The sequence below is a fragment of the Haematobia irritans genome, chromosome 5 (genome assembly GCF_050003625.1).
Source record: "Haematobia irritans isolate KBUSLIRL chromosome 5, ASM5000362v1, whole genome shotgun sequence".
In the NCBI taxonomy this organism is placed as follows: domain Eukaryota; kingdom Metazoa; phylum Arthropoda; class Insecta; order Diptera; family Muscidae; genus Haematobia; species Haematobia irritans.
In genome coordinates, this window is record NC_134401.1 from 141,780,852 (window position 1) to 141,805,181 (window position 24,330).

General features: G+C 33.6%; 1 protein-coding gene across 1 annotated transcript in view; it reads right to left on the minus strand.

The window, feature by feature from the left end:
* Positions 1 to 692: 692 nt before the first annotated feature.
* Positions 693 to 24,330, minus strand: part of sha (shavenoid) — a 70,603-nt gene continuing 46,965 nt past the window's right edge. The window contains exons 4-11 of the mRNA XM_075311077.1: positions 20,133 to 20,396; positions 9,977 to 10,087; positions 9,777 to 9,910; positions 8,916 to 9,021; positions 8,734 to 8,814; positions 6,286 to 6,794; positions 5,920 to 6,219; positions 693 to 5,857 (exon numbers count right to left, since the gene is read on the minus strand). Of these exons, the coding sequence (XP_075167192.1) occupies positions 1,907 to 5,857; positions 5,920 to 6,219; positions 6,286 to 6,794; positions 8,734 to 8,814; positions 8,916 to 9,021; positions 9,777 to 9,910; positions 9,977 to 10,087; positions 20,133 to 20,396 (5,456 nt within the window). The 3' untranslated portion in view covers positions 693 to 1,906. The remainder of the gene's footprint in view (positions 5,858 to 5,919; positions 6,220 to 6,285; positions 6,795 to 8,733; positions 8,815 to 8,915; positions 9,022 to 9,776; positions 9,911 to 9,976; positions 10,088 to 20,132; positions 20,397 to 24,330) is intronic.

Here is a 24,330-nt window from a genome sequence, read left to right on the forward strand (position 1 = left end):
ATGGATGCATTTGTAGTAAAATTTGCAAATTTAATGAAACAATGAACTATTTTGTGAGAAGCACGAATTTAGTAAATCTGTGTACTTCATATGTGTACAAACTTAACTAACGTACGCAAATAAATTATTAGAGTATAGGAAACTTTCTCCAAACATAATAATTCCATGAACTAAAATAAAGTTAAATTGGCATTAGTGAAATAGAAGGTTCACTTTTTTTGGTGTAAATTTGGTAGATTTGTGGTGAAAACTTCTTCAAGTTTTGGTAGAGTATATTTGACACGAGTGGCAACCGTGATTACGACTCAAATATTTCCAACTGAGAATGAAGTCGATACATTTATATCGGCGCCGGTTGACACTCAAGTTTTTCCGCCGGCGACAAAGTCTTGACAGCTGAGCCAACTCTAATATGTCTACTCAGCGTCAGTCAATTATCCATTATTATATCAAACGGAAATAATTTTTTAAGACAAAATTTAGATAATAAACTTCCAATAATTTTCGTTTTATTGAGATTGCTTAATTACACAAATTATTATAATTACAATAAGAATACAATACAATTCTTCAATAATTTGTAATTCATTTAAAGTAGGGTATTACATTTTTCTTTTAGATTATCTACTTAAATTTTACTTATGTATGTAAGAAATAATAAAACTATTTAAATTAATATCAAATTAATTTTGTATATTTGTATATATATTCATATGTAACTTATATCAATTATCTATATATAAACGATGTATTTTCTTTAACTAAAAAAAAATATGAATAATTGCTATTTGGACTACATAGCTGCCAATCATTTTATAATTAACTTCAACTTAGAAAAAACTTAAATAAAAGTTATTTAAAATATTATTTTAACGTATATGATTAATTATAAAATATTGCATTTTATTTACTTAATAACTAAGAGATTGCACAATTCCGGCCATTGACAACGGAAAAATTATCACATTTTTCTTCTAAAAATAAAATCTAAGACTAATAACATTAAGATTCGATTCTTATAAAATAATTTGAAAAATTTAATTATTGCACTTGCCCTGTGATAAAAAAAAAATTACAAAAATATCGGAGAGATAGTTTGTACAAGCTGCATTAATTATAAAATAAAGATAGTGAATTCTATCAAAGTGTTTGTACCCTCACATTTTGATTGATTGCTCAAAGAAATTAAAAAAGAGTTTCGAAAGAGAGACTTGCTAATTCTGCTAGTATGATCTAGTCATTATAACCATACGCTGGTAGCAAAAGTTTCGTTGTATTAACGAAATGTGACATTAAAATTGAGCCAATGAAACAAATTCATTGATTAATGATATCGTTATTATAACGAATAATTTGTTAATCAACGAAACGTTTCGTAGTATTACCGAATATTTTCGTTGTCTTAATGAAAATGTTTCGTTGCACCTATGATAAATGTTCGTTGGCTCAATTTTAATGAAATTTTCTTTGTGTGTATTTGTAGATTTACTTCTACTTGAAGCAAAATATTTCACAGGGGAGGATTTATCTCAGGTTTGTCACATAAACACCCAGCAAAACAATTGGAAGTTTGTCCTAATTAATTATATTAAATGTTCATCCCAAAATGATATTCCACAGATGGACTTAATTTTCGTTTCACAAGAAGTTCTTTCGATGGGATATTACAAAATCCTTAGTGTTAGGCAATTTTCCCAATAACTTGAAAATTCCTGAAAAAAATCTCTCTTCGAGAACTCTGTTCATTAAAATTCCAAATCTATCATTTTCATTTCTTCTCATGTAATCACTAACCCTAAGAGTATTACAAAGTTTTTTGCTCTCTTGTCAATATACACTTATCACATAAATTAATCCTAAATTAATTACTACAAACTCTTCGTGTAACGAAGAGATTTTACCGTTTTCATCTTTCCAAGGATTTTCTTATATTCCGATACAGAACCGAATGAGTTTCTATGCTTTCGGCTCCTGATTCCCACATATCATCGGGATTTGTATCACCATCGGTCTCCGAGGAGCCATAACTGGTGGTACGATGATCTTCTTCCTCTTCATCTGTGGTATAGGTATTCGTTGATGATGAACGTATCGATTGCTCTGGGACATTAGATCTTGTGATAGTCTTATCCGAATCATTATCACTATCATCATCGTCATCATCTTCCTCTTCGCCCAACTCCAAACTATTTCCCAATTCCTGTTGCTGTTCATTGATATGTTCGAAATCCTCAAAGCGACTATTATCCTGAGCCACCTGCTGTTGATCAGTGGAGGTACTTTCATTATCGGAATTATCCTGTATGGTATCTACACGAATTATATGGTCTCGGCCAGACATCATTTTGAAATTGTAACGATCGTAGAAGGAGCGTTTATGGGCCTCTCCGGAATCGGCACTCATATAACCACTATCCATTTCCTGCAGGGGTCTGGGGCCAAACCGTTGCTCATAATAATTTTGACTAGCTGGTGCCGAATAGGTACTCTTGGGCGAAGAAACTCGGGGTTTATCCTCGATTAGCGAAGATATACCTTCGTCTCGCTCGAGAACTTCTAATATTGAAGATGTTGCCTTCTTATCATAGGGTGGGGCAGGACTTTGAGTAGGACTAAATTTTGAAGCTGCCATACTAACAAACTTTTTCCAGGCATTTTTTATATCTTTGGCCTTTTTGGGACGATCCTTAAGGCCCATGGCTATTTGCATGCCATGGGTTAACTGTACCGGCTCAATTTCACAGCGATATACAGTTTGAACATTTGCGCTGGCCTGAGTGGCTTGAGTTGGAGTTGTTGTGGCAGGTGGGGTGTTCGCATTAGCTGTACTTCTTTGGGGATAGGCTATGCCCACTGGTACGCCAGCATTGCGATACATTTCTTTAGTTCGATCTGATAGGCGACTAGAACTTCGATTCGATCTGGAACTCAACGAGATGACATCGAGTTTATTGGGATCCATGGCATCGACTTGTGAATTCTTCAAATTATTGTTGGTTTCCAAAACAGGAGACTCAACGGGAGATTCCTGATTTTTCTCAGAGTTATCGGCAGGCATTTCAAACTTATCTTGAGATTTGCGGCGATTCAAGTATTTATTAAGGCTATAGTCATTTCGTAGACCTTTGATGTGGGTATTGAATATGGCACCATAATCATCTCCTTTCAGTTTCTTTGCCACTTGCATAGCTTCACAGCTGGCAGGTTGGGATTGATGGTCTATTCTAGGCGATTCAATTTGTATTCCTGATTCCACCCCGCTCTCCGACTCTATATCTCTTTTTCCCTCCCTCCCCACCAAAGTATTCTTTCTTATTGATCCATCAAACTCTGAGTTGGTCATGGTTCCTGAAATCCCAGTAAACTCAGTGCATTCGCTGTGATTGCTGAGAGTATCCTCTTCAGTGGCTGATTGATTGACACAATATTGACGATTTCGTGAACTGCCACGACTTGTCTTGCTATTAAGCGTTGTTGAAGCTGATGCCGTGGGTGGGGGTGGGGGAGGTGGTAAAGGCGAATCCGAATTCCCTCGGAATTTTCTTTGAGTCGTTGGCGTTCTACTGGGACTACGCAAGGGTTTGGGCGATTGAGCAGTTGGTTTTGATACACTGACTTCTTCTGACTGTGGCTTTTGATGTACACGTGGCTCTACATATTCTGTGGGCCTTTTCTCAGGAGCTGCTAAATTCTCTCTGCTCGCTTTCGGTGTGGTAATTTTTATAGTGCATTTATTGGGAGTATCATTGGAAATTTCCACCAATGGAGGCGGAGTGGGAGGTTCACTGGGTCTTTGACGTCTTGAATGTTTGGCTTCCAGAGTCAGTAGCCGACCTTTTTCGGTGAGATCTTCCAATTGCTCCTGCAAATAAAGACTGGTAGCCTGACCTCCACACTTGCAGCTACAGTCACTATTTTGGCGAACCAACAGGGATTGATAGATTTCCCTCAAATTGTTGACATTAGCTTTGGCGGCATTATGATCCCCCTCTTCGCTTCTATGGTGCTGGACACAGTGTCTACGTAGTTCCACCTGACTTTCATAGGCTGAATCTCGACTGTTTTTCCGCAGTGAGCTATCACTTGCGATCTTAAGGCGAAATGACTCCTTTGCTGTTAGATCTAGCATGGAGGAAGGTTGATGCCTATGATTAGACTGATGATGATTCATATCAGGCAATGATTGAGGAGGAGAGCTTACAATGTCGGTAGCTCGTTTAATATCCGTAACACTGGACCAAGCACTCACATCACAAAAGCTCTGTTTCTTTGGCTTGCGATCCAAAGTATCTGGCTCATATTGATCACTATCTGTGGAACGCTCGAGATCTGATGGTGGTTCGTGTTCGACTTCAATGGTCATGGATCCACGAAATGGAGTATCATATTTTATACGGGCTGCCATATCCTTCTGTTGCATATTTACCTCCAAGGAGCGTACCAATTTCTTTTGATTGCTGCCCAAAGATTTGGAATGGAAGGGTCCAGCTCCCATTCCCCCATCTCTACCATAGACTGTATGACTGATTTCAAGTTCTTCTTCGAGCGGTAGGGCAGTACTTAAGCTAGGGCTCAGTTGAGAGCTAACATCGGAAGAAGGTGAGGAAGAAGATTGGGAAGATTTTCGCTTTGTTCCCTCCACCCGTTCTAGGCTATCTGTCTCGTAATCCACTATCAAGTACTGAGGCGACTTCCTTCGATATATAGGGGAATCAGGCTGATACTGCTTGAGGGATCTCCTACTCAGAGAACTGTAATCGGGTGTGGGAACAGAGGGAGCACTACTTTGGGTGTTGTTGTAAATGTCTTTGATTTTCTTCTCCATGGTGCTGTCATAGTCTGGGGTGGGTATATCTACTTGAAAGCTACTATTTGACCTCAATGTTGCAGTATATTCTTTGATTAGGACATCTGGATCGATATTCTCATTCATCTGTTCCATATTCCTTAGCATGTGATAGTGTTGACGTTCGGCTGAAGTTAACGAAGTGGGAGTAGAAGCAGCTGCATACTGGTCGAGGACCTCCAAACGTTTGCGTGATGTTTTCGAACGTTGCGAAGAACTTCGGGATGGTGCTGGGGAATCATGCAGAGTAAATTTGGGATTGTTGTAAATTTCTCCACCGGTTTCTGCAAAGCCATACATAAAAGCCGAAGCTGAGATGGCCGAGTACGCCTCAAGTTTATGATGTAAAATTGGTATACTGAGAGAATTCTTGGGTTGTGATGGCTTCTCATAGTTCTGGAAAGATCCATGATGGCTTTGATCCACTATTTCCTCTCTAACACATTGAGAAGCAGCTGCTCCTTTCATAGAGTCAGAAGTGGAGTTACTATTTTGTCCCCCACCCTGTGAAGAGCCTTGTGTCTTTTGTGTTGGTGGAGGTGGTGGTTTCTGTTTTGGTGGTGCTATATCCTTCCTTGCCGCCACTCTTCTATTAGATGAAGTATTTGCGGAAGGAGGTTTGCCACTTCCTTGAGATGAAGATGAACCCTTGGGAGATTGTTGGCCCTTGTCCGGACTAGGTGTAGCACATTCTCTTTGATTACTCGTACGTGGATTGTCATTATGTGATTCCTCATTAAGGTTAACTGTCTCCAGCCATTTCTCAATTGTATTACGTTTATCACCACAGTTTTTAACATGGCCACTGCAGCGATTATGGGCGCATCCCTGGCACTCAGCTGATGCCTGCATCTGAGAACCGAATAAGGAGGGTGTATCTGAACGAGCTTGGTTCTCCTCAGGAATGACATTCAACGAAGGTTGGTAGCGTTTACTGGCCATTTTATATTTGGCTATGGCTATAACTTCACGAATTTTTTGTAAAAATTCCAAAGCTGCCGGAGGAGGTTGCTGAAATGAAAATCAAACCAAAATTGCAAATATTTGATCAAACACATCGGTTTTCTACTCACCGCCAATAGATGAGGCTCAAAATAGGCTGGATTGAAATATAATTTCTTGCGTACATTGCCATTGACCATAGCCCTTAAATTTTCCAATTTCTCTTCAGTCATCATATCCTCAATAATAGCCACATTCTCTTGGGGCAAACATTCGCTTTCCTGACCATTGCCATTTTGATCTAGAGCATCTTCAATAGTTGAACCACTACTTGTGTTACCATTGCTTGAAGAATGTTGTGACCCTTTGGGAGAATCGCTACTATTGGCCATCATACCCATTTGGGGATGAATCAAGGCATTGGTTTGCATCTATGACATTAAAAAAAAAAGAAATGAAATCGCCATACTACAATATCTGGCCCTTACAAAACTTACCTGTTTCATTTTGTCATGATATCCACCCCCACTGCCGCCTCCTCCACCATCCATTTCACACTCAGATGCCGAGTTGGATATGTCACTTGTAAATCCCGAATGATGATCACTGAGTTGGGGAAAATGTTGTAACAGAGGATTATTTTTAACAATACCCATTTCTTCCTTTAGACTGCTCAAACTGGCTCTAGATCTGGGTTCATTAGTGGTGGCTAAGCTTCCCACCGAATAGAGACTACCACTTCGGGTAAAGGGTGCTCCAAATGTCACCTGATCATTTTTGGGATAATTTATTTCATTGGTTAGATCGTCAAGAGAGTTACGCATACGTGGCTGATCGCGTCCTTTACGTTTCTTCATATGCAAATACAAGAATACTGACGAAACATATATGAGACCCAGTAGAAGACTGCATACACCAATTACTATGTACTCCTTGGTGGACATACCATCCGAGGTAGAGGCTAGTGTTGCGGTTGCTTCTGATTGGAAGAGAACTTCGGAGACATCTGGGAAGAAAAAAAAACGGAAAATTAAATTAAGTTCCCAGCAAAAAAGGTGGCCAAAAAAGTAGTGAAATTGTTCTTATTGGATCCGGAAGTGGCGCAGAAGCGATGAATTTAACATGGGCTTGTCATAGGACGGATGTCCACCATTTTTACAGCCGTTGCACTGACTTTGCATCACTTTTTAAGGTGTGATGCGAATTCAGTGTTTTGATTGTTAATTAAGAAAATTTTGGATATTTTGACGAATAAATAAGTTTTACATTTTTTTTGAGTTTTAATGCATTCTTACGCTTGTGTGGAACGTTTGACATCAAATATTTTCAAAAATTCGTTATTTTTCTAGAATGGATTTTGCATTTTTTCGGCAAAATTTAAATAATTTTTACCATTTTATTAATTCTTAATCTATTTTTAACCTATTTGAAACAAAAAATTTAAAATTTTCCATTAAAAATATGAAAAAAGTGAGTTATAAACAAAATTGACTCAAATGAACTTCCTGTGCAGCTAAAATAAAGAACTTCTTTGGGAGGACATTTTTGGAAGTGCTTTTAAAGTTGTGCCTTTAGAAGAACTTCCATTTTTTTGCTGGATTCTAATACTGTGATATGGTATGATATGATATGATATCAAATCGATGTCTTCATTCCAAAGTACGCCAAGTCTAAAAAGTGAATTTTACAGGAAACAAGTTCAAAGTTTTTTTTTTGAATTTCGCAAAAACCGTATAAAATAGAAATTCCCTTATTTTCGGTCTTAAAATCATATTTATTACATTTTTTTAGTATGTACGATCTCAAAATAGTTATAATAGAACATGGCTAAAAAAGACTTAGACCACTTTAGACCGAACAAAGCTTTTTGACCATTTTTTAAAAATTGTAGTCACAGACTAAGTACAATATTAACCATAACTTTTGATAGAAGTGTCCAATAAATTCGAACTTTTGACAGGATGCAAATCACATCAATCCGAATAAAAAACAGCGGACTCCATCAAACCATGCTAAGTTGACTTAGCGTACTCAGAAATGAGGGCATCGAAATGATGAGTAAGAAAAATTCATTTTTATCGTATTTATCTCTACATATATGAGTTCTAGAGCGAAAAGGAGGTTAATTCGTGACAACCCAAAAAAAATCTAAATTTCGATAAAAAAATCCTCAAAAAATCGAAGGTTTATAAAAATAGCTTGTGTTGGTCATACCTCCTTAACCCTCCGTCATACACATGTTTCGATAGTCACATTCGTAACACATTAGGCCTGGCCAGACCCACTATGTATTTGAATGTATTTATATGGAAAATATGCTATTTTGTTGATATTATTACATTAATACAGTCGTATTTTCCGTCCTGATTTTTTCACACATCGATAGGTAATAAAATTTTAGGAGGGTACCTGAAGTTTCAAGTCTCTAGCTATATTATAAATGTATTTTAATTACAATTAGAATCGAAAAAGTTCTGGCCAGACTCATGTGTCTGACCAAGTGTTAAATATTAATCCTGGAGAGAAAACGAGGTTATACCATGACCACAAAAAAAAATCGATGAAAATCTCAAAAAATTATACGAAAAATTTAATTTGGTCAATCCATGACATGATATTATACTACATAGAGGTTCTTGTGATTTCTCTTTTTTAAACAAGAATCGGGGCTATTTATATTGGATTACATTTTGATATAAACCCAAATACAGCAACCTTCTAATTGCACTTCTTGAGAAGTGAAAGTACAAGTTGCAAATGAAATTTTCACATGCCCTTTCCTAAATAGTTAAACATTTGGCAATAGGTCAACTGGGTTTTAAAAACAACTCCATTGAAAAACGTCCTCACAATTTATCATGGCGACACTTTGAACTTTTGAAATTTGTGCACATTTTTTTATTTTTGCATGAAATCTTTTATTATATTCATACACAAATACTTACTATTGGCAAACTTCACAGGACTGCCATTGACACGAAAGGCAACACAAGGAGAAAATACATTTTTAGGCGGCATAATATGATCTTAAACAAGAAAAAAACAAAAACAACAACAAAATGTAGAAGGACAAGTTTCCAATAAATCACAGTAAATGGAGGTGAAAACTAATAAAATATTTACTTACCATTGGAAGTAGTTATATTCAGTGGTAGCGTCATGTCACGACACACCAGATGTACAACAATAAGGCGACCTTGCATTTTGTGACGAAGATCAGCTTCACCTAACCACTAAAAAAAAGAGGAAGGAAAAGTCAAAGACACAATGGATAAACGAAAAAAAAAAACAGTAAAATAAAAATAATTTAAACAAATTTGCAAAAGAATAATACAACAACAATGAAAACATTAAAATGTAAAAAATAATTTTATTGTTGTTATTGTGGTTTGTAACAGCCATAAAAGTGTTCATTTGTTAAAAATGTCGCTAACAATATGGCTTTGCTAAACGTTTCAGCCTAGACCACTAAACGAAAGACTTAAACGACAAACTTACTTTTAGGCAGTATATTACTGAAAGACTTTCATTGAAAAATTGATACGCTTATGAATATGTAAACATTAGTCACGCAATCTCATCAGACAGCAAAGAAAATTGTTAGAAATTATGTCTAGATGTGAGAATGATTAAGTTACTTTTCTCTAAATTTTATTTCATTTCTTGCATAGCTTTATGTACTAGCCATATTTCTCTCGTATAGGCAAATAAATAGAGTGTTAATGTTGTTATAGGTGCTGAAGCACAAAACACAACATAGTTTTCTGTTTTTCTAATTGGCTTTTCATGTTAGACATTCAACCTAGTTACTTACTTTTATAAATTAAGATATAAAAATTATTCTTTTGTGGAAGATAAACACAACTAAAATCTCATTTGTTGTGTCCCACCAAATAAACGCAATATTAAGCATGAATTTTAATATCAAATCAGTGAAATTGTTTATGAATGCTTTCATTTTTTTTTGGTTTGTGATAATATTTATTACCTGAAGAAAAGTCCGTCCTTCATCACGAAACATACGAAATGGGTAATCATTATCGATGGGATTGCGTAAATCAGACCATCCATTCAATGTTAGATATTGGGCTCCGGTAACAGCACACACGGGTGTTCGAATTTCTGTAAAATCAATTAAAATGATTTTAAGTTGAACAATGCTTGTATATAATTTTGAGAATTGTTCACCTGTAAAATGTATTTCTCTGCTAGGATAGATAATTTGACCTCTTAGGGGAAGAAATACATATGGAATTTTCTCTGAAGAGGAACCACTGACAAAGGGTGAAAGTGAACATTCTGAAAATATAAAATAAAATAAAAAATTAATATTGCTTCATGATAAAATATAACAAATTAATAAGTTTAACGCTTGGCAGAAGACAGCAGTAACAACAGTTTACGTACGAGGGTTGTCTTTTATCTTTCGGGATTAGAGAACAAAGAAAAACTATTAATCATCGAAAATCGATTTTTTGTTTTTCAAAATAATCTGAACGCTTCAATCGCTCCTTTAGGTGTCGAAAAAAGTTGACCTCTAATTTTAGTTCTTACGTACGGGAATATAAAGAAGTTTTTTCGGTATCAAGTCAGAAGCATACGGCTGATGAACTGTCAAAATGATATTTTGATTTCTCAAAATTCAGTTGTTTGAGCCCATATGTGAGAGTTCGCATTCTCGTGGTGAAAAGTGATCCGTCTATGGCGGTTAGTTTGCCTGATTTCTTGGAAGAAACTGGCCACACAAAATTGACTGTTCTGCGTTGTTCTAGTGATACCATTGCGACAAGTTCAATTTTTTTCAAAAAAAAAAAACTTGCGATAATTTGCGTGAATGTCATACTTTTGTAGGATTTGGCTCCTCTTGAAAGATCCATACAGTCGTTTTCTGTTTACTTTCATGTGCGTAAATCCACAATTCATCACCTGTCACGATATCACAGATTTCTTTCGACCAATCAACACGAGCCTTTTTTGAGCCATTTACAAATTGTGTAGGATCCAAAGCCAACAAATGTTTTTGACGGTCAAATGTTCATACCATATTGTATATAAGCTGGTCTAACTAATGCCTAAAGGTTGTCGCCATCTCACGATACACAGAAAAAAAATCTCCAAAAATTTTTCAACTGTTGTTGATGGAAGCCGAAAACCTTTTCAATTAAAAATTAATTGACACAATAAAATTTTTAATCAAACTAGATACATTAAGTCAATTAAGTTAATGATTGAAAGTTTTTAGATTTTTAATTTAAAAAATAATTGAAACAATTAACATTTTAATCAAAATCAAGTCAGGAAAAAAATTATAGAAATTTTTTAAATTTTTAGTTAAAACTTTATTTGAAATAATAAATATTTTTTTATGAAATTAAAAATACTAAGTCAGTTAAGTGAGTGTTTCAAAGTAGTTTCGTTTTTAATTAAAAGCTTAATTGAGTTTTGCAACTAACATCAATTAAATTTTTAATTTAATCAATTAAAAAAAATAATTGAAATTTGCTAATGAAATCAATTAATTTCGTGATTGAATCAGAAAAAAAACTAAATCTATGTAGGTCACATGTTGTGGTAATATCAGTTGGCGGGCAGCATCAATGGTTTGCGGCATAACTACTGATTTTTCACAAAATTCGTCTTGAAATGAATTACGACTATGATAGCATCGATAAACACTGGTGCTTGACGGAGCTTAGTCGCCAAAAATTTAATTGATTTCATCGATGCACAGTTGTTGAGTTAATTGTCGAAATTGTAAAAAAATAATCACACGAAAATGTTCACGATTTGATTCCATTTTTTTAGGTGAGGTGAATCTTTTAAGTTGCTGTAAATAAAACTTTATGAGTATGTTTTACTGCGATATAGCTGTCATTTGGCAGATTTCAAGCTAGGGATGCTCAATTCCGCCAAATAAAAACCAGCCCTCGTCAACGCATCCGAGTGAATAATGGACCTAAAATATCTCTAGATTTCAATTTCAAGCAAACCAGATAACAGCTGTGATGTCTAGAAGTCCAAGGTGAATATGTCCTTAATTTCAAAGCAATAGCACTATAATTGACTGTGGCGTGATCACAATAGACAGGCAGATGGAAATCGTTATATCGTCTTAGAATACAAAATTTTGTAAACATTTTGTAAACATTTTATATAGAAATAAAATTTTGCGATAATTTTCTATAGAAAAATAAATTGGTATAATTTCCTATAGGAATGAAATTTTGACAAAATATTCTATAGAAATAAAATTTTGACAAAATTTTCTATAGAAATCAAATTTTGACAAAATTTTCTATAGAAATAAAATTTTGACAAAATTTTCTATAGAAATCAAATTTTGACAAAATATTCTGTTGGAATAAAATTTTCTATAGAAATCAAATTTTGACAAAATTTTCTATAGAAATCAAATTTTGACAAAATTTTCTATAGAAATAAAATGTTGACAAAATTTTCTATAGAAATCAAATTTTGACAACATTTTCCATAGAAAAAAAATTTTACGAAAATTTTCTATAAAAAATAAAATTTTGATAAAATTTTCTATAGATATGAAATTTTGGCAAAATTTTCTATAGAAATAAAATTTTGATAAAATCTTCTAAGAAATGTAATTTTGACAAAATTTTATATAGAAGTAAAATGTTGACATAATTTTCTATAGAAATAAAATTTAGACAAAATTTTCCATAGAAATAAAATTTTACGAAAATTTTCTATAGATATAAAATTTTGATAAAATTTTCTATAGAAATAAAATTTTGATAAAATAAAATTTTACGAAAATTTTCTATAGAAATAAAATTTTGATAAAATTTTCTATAGAAATAAAATTTTGGTAAAATTTTCTATAGAAATGAAATTTTGACAAAATTTTCTATAGAAATAAAATTTTGATAAAATTTTCTATAGAAATAAAATTTTGACAAAATTTTCTATAGAAACTAAATTTTACGAAAATTTTCTACAGAAACAAAATGTTGATAAAATTTTCTATAGAAATAAAATTTTGACAAAATTTTCTTTAGAAACTAAATTTTACAAAAATTTTCTATAGAAATAAAATGTTGACAAAATTTTTTATAAAAATGAAATGTTGACAAAATTTTCTATAGAAATAAAATTTTGATAAAATTTTCTATTGAAGTAAAATTATAACTTTTATATGTCATTTGTTTGTTTTGTAAATTGGAAAAATGGTCCGCTGGTTCGAATTTAGGTCCAATTGTGGAAAAATGTTGATCCAAAATAAAATTTCGTAGTGGCAACGCTGTTTATACGGTCGGAAGTCGATACTTCAATGTGTTGCAAAAGGAAAATTTATTATACCCCCATCACCATTCTATGATGAAAATACTCCATTTATCTCTAGAAAAGAACTTTGATTGAAGGTAACTAGCTGATGCAATATAGTATGCCAATTCTTGCCATAGGATATTCTATTACGTAACAAATTAACATAACAAATTCTCATGGGGATCGTATTAATTACTTTGCAACTTGACAACATGTGTCATTTCCGTTTTTTTCCAACTTCCTCTTATAAATTAAATCAATATTATTACAACCTAGTGAAGACTGGGAGACAACAAAACGATTGGTTGTAGAAAGCAGAGTGATAAGATGACAATTTAGTAAAATGATCGATGATAATGGATTTTTATTGACTATGGTATAACAATAAATGGATGTCATATATTGTTAATGCCATTGGGATACTTAGAGATCAACACTTAGTTTACATAAATTCTTCAAGTATGACAAGACATATCTACTATGAGTAAAATTAGTTACAAATATGCAAAACATTATTGCAGTATTTTTTTTTTTTTTTTTTTTTTTGTAAAATACCATATAAGCATGTTAATTAACATTTTTGTTTTTATCTCATATATGATTCTGGCTCTTAAAAAAAAAAAAAACAATTATGGTTTTATAAAACAAATTTGTTGAAAACATAACATCATCCAACTTTTGTAACTCTAGGCTACACAAAATAATGACTAGGTAATATTTTCACTTTCTTTAGAATACTGGAATAGAAAAACTCACATTTCAAAGGTCAGTTCATCAACGTTGTCATCATTAATCAATCATATTTACACTTTCACTGCAATAATTTTAATTATTGAGCCATATGTGGGAACCATAACTGGTTGATTTGGTGGTCATTATTATTTGTCTGCTAGTAAAATACACACAAAAATGCTTCCACAAATGATGCTACAGTAGTTTTATTATTTTCTTTTGGTTTGCTTGTTTTACGATTCGAATAATATGTGGAACGGAAATAGTTATTTGAACTAATAATATGGCATTTGTAGTACGGTTTCATTAGAAGTAAATTTACTCTAAAATATCATCACCACAAACCACCCACCAATGATAAAACCACATAAATAACAATGCATTAATGGTAATAATTCATAGAATATATTTTGATTTATTACCATGAGGAATGTGTCGAAAAATATTTTAAATTGTTTCAAAAGATTTATGGGTGGACAATTAGTGGATTTACAAATTTATGACAAAAGAGATATTAGGTGTATGAAAAAACTAAGAATTTGGTAAACCAGAAAAGAATTAATTGGATTATAATCATAAACAAAATAATGCCTTTTCGAGTGTTCGACTTTTTCAAAATTTAGAAAAGTTAATTATTGTGTTTTCGACTGTTTTTTAATTTAGCTCAATTTTTTTTGCTGTTGGTAGCTGCCATGGTGACTTAATTAAAATGTACGGCAATATTGCATAAACTTATGTTTTCACATTACAATTACATCTGCTTGCAAGGATGTTTATGGATTTACAAATGTATGATAGATATGAAATTCTCGTTTATTACTACAGTGATGAGGTATATGAAAGAAGTGAAAATGAATTACAGCAGGATGTGGATGACACTTTTATAGGATTTGTATTATGGATTATAATCAGAAACAAAATAACTACATTTTGAAGTCTTCGACTTTTTTCAAAATTTGGAAAATTTGACTTTTTGATATTTTGACTTTTTCGAATTTGTTTTAGCCAACCACCATGGTGACTCCCGAATTAATCAAAGTCTAATTACAATATTGGTACATTCTAATTTTGTTTCGTTTCTTCATAGTTTCCCCTTACATAAGCTTGTGTCTTAAGTCTTTTGTTTTAAAAACCACACCACAATTAAGTCTGCCTACAAGGAAGTTTACAATGTGTCAGTTTTATAATCAGCCACTCACAAACCAAAGACAACAGCTGTAACCAAACCAAACATGCTGCATCTCATTTCAAATTTAAGATTTAATTTACTGCAAATTTTCCCATCCCATGCCCAATAAATTGTGGTAGCTCTGTGGTTGTGGTTTTTGCACTGTCATATCTGTGGGGAGATTTGCGATAGTTTTTTCCTCGTTTGTTTGTAAAAGGAATGAGAAAAAAAAGAAAATTTTTGGCTGGCATAACAAATGGGAGAATTTTTTGTGGTATTTTATTAATTGCCATTGTTTTTGTGTTAGTGTGCATCACCTAACTCCCCATGAGATTTCATAGAAGATGAAGAAGAAGAAGAAGAAATGTCGCAATAGTTGGGATTTTTTGGTTTGTAAAGCATTTTTCTTTATATCATAACAATAAACCAAAACAAATGGAAATAATTTAATTTTATATGCGACCACAATAAAAAAAATTAACTAAATAAAAAACCATAACAATACCAACCGCAATACAATATGTAATGCCTGTATGTTTGTCTTACTTGGATTGTTGATAAAATGACAAGCAAGAAAATAGAAGAAGATAGCCAACTACAACTTCCAACTGAAATGGAAAGTGAATCGCAGATAAATGTTGAGATGAGTATATATGACAAAAAGGTGGTATTTTTTTAACTATACGTTTTCTAAAAGTCCACAACATTATGTTTTCAGTTACTTAGATTTCGATTTTTGTGCGTTATTCCAAACACTATAATACCATAATATACTTAATGTAGAGTACATATACATTACTTTATCATTTCTAATGGGAATCCGTTTCGTATAAAAAAACACAAAAACAACATCTCTAAAAAAATGTGGTAATATTATTAGTCTTGGATATAATAAACATATATGGTAGAGAAAGTGAAATGAAGTAGGTGGTATGTATGTGAGAAATTGAATGAAAAACATTTATGTTGTTATGTTATCATTTACATCAAATGGCAATTTTTGTTTTAAAAGTCAAATATCGCATGAAATCATTATATTGATTTAATTTAGAGAAACTATTTTGCCGCATATTTATTTTGAAATTAACAGTAATAATTCGAACATTGATTAAACTTGCACAAAATTGTGAAAAATTACTATATTGGAGAAATTACCTATACATATATTTTTTTGAAAATATTTCCCTATAGATAAAATATTTACACATAAAAACAATTTCAACAAAATTGCTTACAGAAATATATTTCTATTTAAAAAAAGACCAAATTTTCCATAAAATGGAAATATGAGTTTACCTGAACCTTCAAGAATATTCTTTAAATTTGACTTCAGGGACCTATTTATATAGAAAATATAATTTTTAGCAGATTTTCTATAAAATAGAAATAGGGACTTTATATAAATCTGAACCGATGGAGATATTTAAATTTCAGGGCCACCTTGTGAAAAACTTAAACAATACCGTTGAATAAATAGCGGCAATATGACCATATTGGTGACAATCGGATGATACGAAGCCAAACTGATTGACATGAGAGTATTTAACTATAACGTGTAATAAATTCGACTAAATAGCTGCTGTCGAAATTTCAAACATTTTGTAGAATTCTACACTGGAAATACAGTGAACCCACCAGGAAGAAAATTTTTGGTTAATTTTAGAAAATGTAGATTACTTTTAGAAAATTTTAACGAAACTGTATTAGAAACGCTGACATCACGCCCATATCACAAAAATAAGTAAATATTTTTCGACAAATTCAAGAAAATTTATTAATCATAATTTAACTCGTTAAAGAAAATTTTAACTTGTTAAAGAAGATTTTGTAGTTTGAAGGAAAAACTTGCAGTTATAAATTGCAAGAATGTCTTTAGTGCCATTCATATTTCAAGATGGGCGCATTTGCAGTAAAATTTACAAATTTAAAGAAATAGTGAACAATTTTGTAGGAAGGACGAATTTAGTTAATCTTTATGCTTCCTTTGTGTAGCATTTTCTCCTGTTTTTAGTTCATTTAACTAAAGTACGCAAAAATTATTAAAGTAAAGGAAACTTTCTCCAAATTTAATAATTCCATGAACTAATATAAAGTTAAATTGGCTTTAGTGAAATAAAGGGTTCACCTTTTTTGAGTGCATACCAACGACCAAAATTTAAACTAACTCGTCAAGATGATTTATTTTTAACGTGGATATTGTGGGTAATTTTTATATCCTGCGCCACACTGTGAGACAGGGTATTATAAGTTAGTGCATATGTTTGCAACACCCAGAAGGAGACGAGATAGACACATGGTGTCTTTGGCAAAAATGCTCAGGTTGGGCTCTCACCTCTCAGGTGAGAGTCCCAACCCGCATACCATAGCCCAAAATGACCAACAATAGAATAAAACAAAGCTTTATCCAAATACTATTTGTCGCAGAAAGTTACATGTGCAAATCAAAATCACATATTTTTTAGTACCCCTTTAACGATTTTTTTTTTAATAAACATTCGAAGTCGATTTTTTGTAATCTTCTGATGTTGGTCCAAATCGACTAATCGACATTTTATTATGACCAAAAACGACTAATCGAACTTTAATGAAAAAGTCAAAAAATCGAATTTGGATTGAAATGGGAATGTCTTTTATTTAAACAATTCATATATTGAAAGTCGACTTTTTTGAATTGTTAAAATGTTCAAGAAATCGACTTTTTTAAGTTTGATAGATTTTTGATTTTTATTGCAATTCCTATTTGAGCCATAATCAACTCACCACCCTACGGGAAATTAGTGCAAATTGCCACTAATGGACCCATTACAGGACTGGTACTAGTGCTCCAGTTTATTAACATTTTTAATTGTCATATAATTTATTGATTTTTATATTCACTTGATATCAAAATCTTTTTGAATCCACACTTTTACTACAATACAACTATCAGAATTATTTATTGTTCAACATATTCTTTTCTGGTGCGATACAGATGGAAACAGGATCCCAAAAGTTTGTCCCAGACTGTTTCATGAGCAGTTGTCGAAGCGGTAGTCCTACTAAGATGTTCCAGGACGTTCAACCGGATCGGATAAGAGGCTCCGGAGGTCAAATCTGGGGATCGGTTTATATGGGGGCTAAATATAATTATGGACCGACGTGAACCAAAGTTTGTATGGTTATTAGAGACTATATACTAGCACCACGTACCAAATTTCAACCGGATCGGATAAGAGGCTCCGCAAGCCAAATCTGGGGATCGGTTTATATGAGGGCTATATATAATTATGGACCGATGTGAACCAAAGTTTGCATGGTTATTAGAAACCATATACTAACACCATGTACCCAATTTCAACCCGATCGGATAAGTTTGCTCCTTCAAGAGGCTCTGGAGATCAAATCTGGGGATCGGTTTACATTGGGGCTATATATAATTATGGACCGATATGGACCAATTTTTGCATGGTTTTTAGAGACCATATACTAACACCACGTACCAAATTTCAACCGGATCGAAAAAGAGGCTCCGTATGGGGCTATACGTATGGGGGCTATACGTAAAAGTGGTCCAATAAGGCCCATTTGCAGTATCAACCGACCTACATCAATAACAACTACTTATGCCATGTTTCAAGTCGATAGCTTGTTTCGTTCGGAAGTTAGCGTGATTTCAACAGACAGACAGACGGGCATGCTTAGATCGACTCAGAATTACACCACGACCCAGAATATATATACTTTATGGGGTCTTAGAGCAATATTTCGCTGTGTTACAAACGGAATGACAAAGTTAATATACTTTTTATTTTAATCGAAATAAAAAACAATCTCAACAGAAGAACGACACATTTGCTATCTTGCAAAGGTTAGGTTAGGTTAAAGTGGCAGCCCGATTAAGATTCAGGCTCACTTAGACTATTCAGTCCATTGTGATAATCTTGCAAATATCCAGTCCTTGGAAAGGTATAGATTTAAGGACAACGCGGGCAATTTTGACGTGGGACAATTGAGAGATCCACCCTCTCTTCCAATATACCACCCATTTCCTGACAAAAATATTTACAATATTCTAATTTTATTAGACTCTTTTCAAACTGTATAGTGTTTACCCAGAAACTCGCTTTTCAATAAAATCATTGAAAAAAAATACTCGTAATCCTTCTGGTTGTAGTACGTTTAACAAAGTATTATTTATTTTATTCTCTCCAAATAGAAGCATAAAATAAATACAATTATTTATGAGATAAGCCAATAAAATTCTAACAATTTTCAGAGGCAACCAGAAGCCCTTAACCGACAAATGACCTTCATTATTCTCAATCACCTGCAGACAACGTTCAGAACTAACGGCGCATATAGGCAAATCAAAATGGCAATAAAATCCAATGAAAATTGCGCGCAAAATATCTATAATTGAAAACTCATGAATTGATTGCATGGTATGATTTTTTTCTATATCACGAAAACAAAAAATTACCCTAGAGTCTCCACACTTTTGTGTTCTTGGGTTTTATGAAAAATAAATAGTCTGTGCACCGTTTAATAGCCTAAAGCAAATAAATAAATGGATGGTCGATTGCATAGTAATCGAAGGCATAGTAAAATTTTCCAGACTATGAATAGACAAACCAATGTGTTTTAATGTGCGGCAATTAGCAAATTAACGTTTTCTTCCCTGAGCAAACGTAAGAAATCCAAAGATTAGTAATTATTTTATGCTTCATTAGTGGTCAAGCCGGTGACAGAGTTAGAAAATAATAGTGATTTTGCTACTCTGGTGGGATTTCTCACTTGTATGACTCTTCATTTGTCATCTTCTTCTTCTTGTGAATGTATCCAGCAATAACTAAAAACGAAAGACTTAAGAAAGAAACTTCCATTGCATAGGCCTTTAGAGCCTAGACATTTGTTTAGATATACGCACATATGTTATGGTCTATGATTATTGTTGGATGATTTGTTTTGGTTGTTGTTGTTGGTATTTTTGTATGTTTGCATTGTTACGATTTGTTTAAATGGATTTTCATTTTTCTTGTTTTGTCTCTTTTTCAGTCATTTTCATTTATAGCCTATGTAGCTGCTACTGCTTTATTGCATTCGTTACAACTTTGTATATGGCCCGTGTTTTTGTTTTTGTGTTTAATTTAATTGTACTGTACTCACCATGTATATCGTCAACGCATATTCCAAGATCTTCACGATAGGTTTTCAAATATGGCAAACATCGACATTGGCAACTTTCCCCATTGATATTCGCCGTTGTTAAGACAGGAGCCATACCAAGCAGCGATGAGGACGCCGATACTGATGAAGGAGACAATGGCGACGGAGGCGATGATTTGATATTAAACTTGTGCGTTTGACGTGTCAATAATTCTAAATGAGATTTGCCGATGACACTGCCAGTACCACCATCAGCCAATGAACCTGTAGATGATAACAATAATCATATAAATGCTTTAATTAAATGGTCTTTAAGTTTTAGTTGTTTTATGGCCATCAAGAAAGGAGAAAAACGAGGGTTGTTTGGGAAGTAATGGTAACATTAAACAAATATTAAGCATCACTTTGTATACAAATTATCAAACATAAATGGGAATAAAGGTAGCATCGTCTGACTTCTGGCTGATCATTAAACTCAAGCGACCATTCCTGGGAAACCGATTTTGTGTTAATTGAAAACATTAAATGAAAACCGCTACACTGAAAAAACAGTGAACCCACCAGGAAGAAAAATTTCGGTTAATTTTAGAAAATTTTGAAAATTTTTAGAAAATTTTAACTGAACAGTATTACAAACGCTGGCATCACGCCGATGTCATTAAAATAAGTAAATATTTTTCGACAAATTCAAGAAAATTTATTACACATAATTAAGTTTTTTCACTTGTTAAAGAAAAATTTGTAGTTTCAAAGAAAATTTTGGAGTTTAAAATTGCAAGAATGTCTTTAGTGACATACGAAGTTCATGATGAACGTATTTGTAGTAAAATTTGCAAATTTAAAGAAAAACTGAACTATTTTGTGGAAGACACGAATTTAGTTAATCTTTAATCTTCATTTGTGTATATTTTTTTCCTCGGTTTTAATTAATGTAACTAACTTACGCAAAAAATTATTAGAGTAAAGGAAACTTTCTCCAAACATAATATTTGTATGAACTAAAATAAAGTTAAATTGGCTTTAGTGAAATAGAGAGTTCACTTTTTTTTGAGTGTATGAAAGTTGAAATTGACTTTAACAACAGTTAAGCCAATTGGAAACAATTGATTTTTTTTTCCCCCCAAATATGGGTATATTTTCTCATGGGGACGAAATTTTTGAGATGGTGATTTTATGGGGAATTACCAAAAATTTGGAGATTTTTGTGGGAATTTTTCGAAATTTATTCAGTTAAAAAAAAAAACAGACTAATAATAATGGTTTGGATGAAATTTGCTTTTTCTACATTCTTAAATAAGTACAGCGAGTACTCAACATATCAAAAAACTTTACTCTTAATTTCAAGGCTTATAGTATATGGTGCAAATAGAGCATTTGGATTAAAAATAGACGCAAGATTTTATTTGGGGGCCAGGCGCTAATTTCCATTTTACTCAGCTTCGAAATAAATAATATCCCATATTATAAATAAGTTGAATGTGTTTCACATCAGCCCATTTTTAAAAACGCATTCATTTAGATCGATCATCGAATTTTACTTCTTAGGTTAGGTTAGGTGGCAGCCCGATGTATCACGCTCACTTATGGCGATTTCGATTGGGAAAAAAGGTGTAACATTCTCGAAATTGAATGGAAAATATGAAGGACACTGTCATAGATTTTGGATCGTGTATCCCGCACAATATTATGAATGAACAATAACTTTGGAATGACACTATCATTGGGGAAAAAATGCAACGAGGGAAAAAGTAGGTTAACACCAAGGCAACACATTTTTTGCGAATCGAAAACGCCATTAGACTATTCAGTCCATTGTGATACCACATTGGTGAACTACTCCCTTATCACTGAGTGCTGCCCGATTTCATGTTAAGCTCAATGACAAGGGACCTCCTTTTTATAGCCGAGATCGAACGGCGTTCCACATTGCAGTGAAATCACTTAGAGAAGCTTTGAAACCCTCAGAAATGTCACCAGCATTACTGAGGTGGGATAACCCACCACTGAAAAACTTTTTGGTGTTAGGTCGAAACAGGAATCGAACCCACGACCTTGTGTATGCAAGGCGGGCATGCTTACCATTGTACCACAGTGGCTCCCTAATTTTACTTCTTGAGTATTTAGAAGTAAATTTTGGTTCATAAATACATGCTGAGCTAATTCCCATTATTATTTCTCCAGCATTTGGAAGATGATTTGCATAAAATAAACATTTAGTGATTCTTTATGCCCATAAATTAACAGGTTGGCAGATAAGTCTGACACATAGATGACGTCGCTAGTATTAAATGCATATTATTTTTAAACAGTACCAAACTTCAAATGATTCTTGTCAAAATTTGACGTCTGTAAGTCTATTAGTTTGTGAGATAGACCGTCTTTTATGAAGCAACTTTTGTTATTGTGAAAAAAAATGGAAAAAAGGAATTTCGTGTTTTGATAAAATACTGTTTTCTGAAGGGAAAAAATACGGTGGATGCAAAAACTTGGCTTGTTAATGAGTTTCCGGACTCTGCCCTAGGGAAATCAACAATAATTGATTGGTATGCAAAATTCAAGCGTGGTGAAATGAGCACGGAGGACGGTGAACGCAGTGGACTCCCGAAAGAGGTGGTTACCGACGAAAACATCAAAAAATCCACAAAATGATTTTGAATGACCGTAAAATGAAGTTGATCGAGATAGCAGAGGCCTTAAAGATATCAAAGGAACGTGTTGGTCATATCATTCATCAATATTTGCATATGCGGAAGCTCTGTGCAAAATGGGTGCCGCGCGAGCTCACATTTGACCAAAAACTACAACGTGTTGATGATTCTGAGCGGTGTTTGCAGCTGTTAACTCGTAATACACCCGAGTTTTTGCGTCGATATGTGACAATGGATGAAACATGGCTCCATCACTACACTCCTGAGTCCAATCGACAGTCGGCTGAGTGGACAGCGACCGGTGAACCGTCTCCGAAGCGTGGAAAGACTCAAAAGTGCGCTGGCAAAGTAATGGCCTCTGTTTTTTGCGATGCGCATGGAATATTTTTTATCGATTATCTTGGAAACACATCAACAGTGACTATTATATGGCGTCATTGGAGTGTTTGAAGGTCGAAATCGCGGCAAAACGGCCACAAGTCATTGAGAACGATGGCAAAAATTCATGAATTGAGCTTCGAATTGCTTCCCCTCCCACCGTATTCTCAAGATCTGGCCTCCAGCGACTTTTTCTTGTTCTCAGTCCTCAAAAGGATGCTCGCAAGGAAAAAATTTGGCTGCAATGAAGAGGTGATCGCCGAAATTGAGGCCTATTTTGAGGCAAAACCGAAGGAGTACTACCAAAATGGTATCAAAAAATTGGAAGGTTGTTATAATCGTTGTATCGCTCTTGAAGAGAACTATGTTGAATAATAAAAACGAATTTTGACAAAAAAATGTGTTTTCTTTGTTAGACCGGGGACTTATCAGCCAACCTGTTAATACCCATAATAAATTTAGATTTTTTTTTTAAATTTGTAAATTTTTGCGGATTTTCTACATCAGAGCCTATTCTTATATATTTTTATACCCACCACCATAGAATGGTGATGGGGGTATAATAAGTTTGTCATTCCGTTTGTAACACATCGAAATATGGATTCCGACTATATAAAATATATATTCTTGATCAGGGAGAAATTCTAAAACGATATAACCATGTCCGTCTGTCTGCCTGGCTGTCTGTTGTAATCACGCTACAGTCTTCAATAATGAAGCAATCGTCAAGTTCGAAGATGGGCTATATCGGTCCAGGTTTTGATATAGCCCCCATATAAATCGACCTCCCGATTTGGGGTCTTGGGCTTATAGAAATCGTAGTTTTTTCCAATTTACCTGAAATTAGAAATCTAGTGGTATTTTAGAACCATAAAGAGATGTGCCAAAAATGGTGAGTATCGGTCCATGTTGTGGTATAGCCCCCATATAGACTGATTTTCCGATTTTACTTCTTGGGCTTATAGAAACCGTAGTTTTTATCCAATTTGCCTGAAATTGGAAATCTAGAGATATTTTCGGACCATAAAGAGGTGTGCCAAAAATAGTTCATGTTTCGGTATAGCCCCCATATAGACCGATTTTCCGATTTTACTTCTTGGGTTTCTACCTACAATCCGCAGTTTTTATCCAATTTACCTGAAATTGGAAATCTAGAGGCATTTAAGAACCAT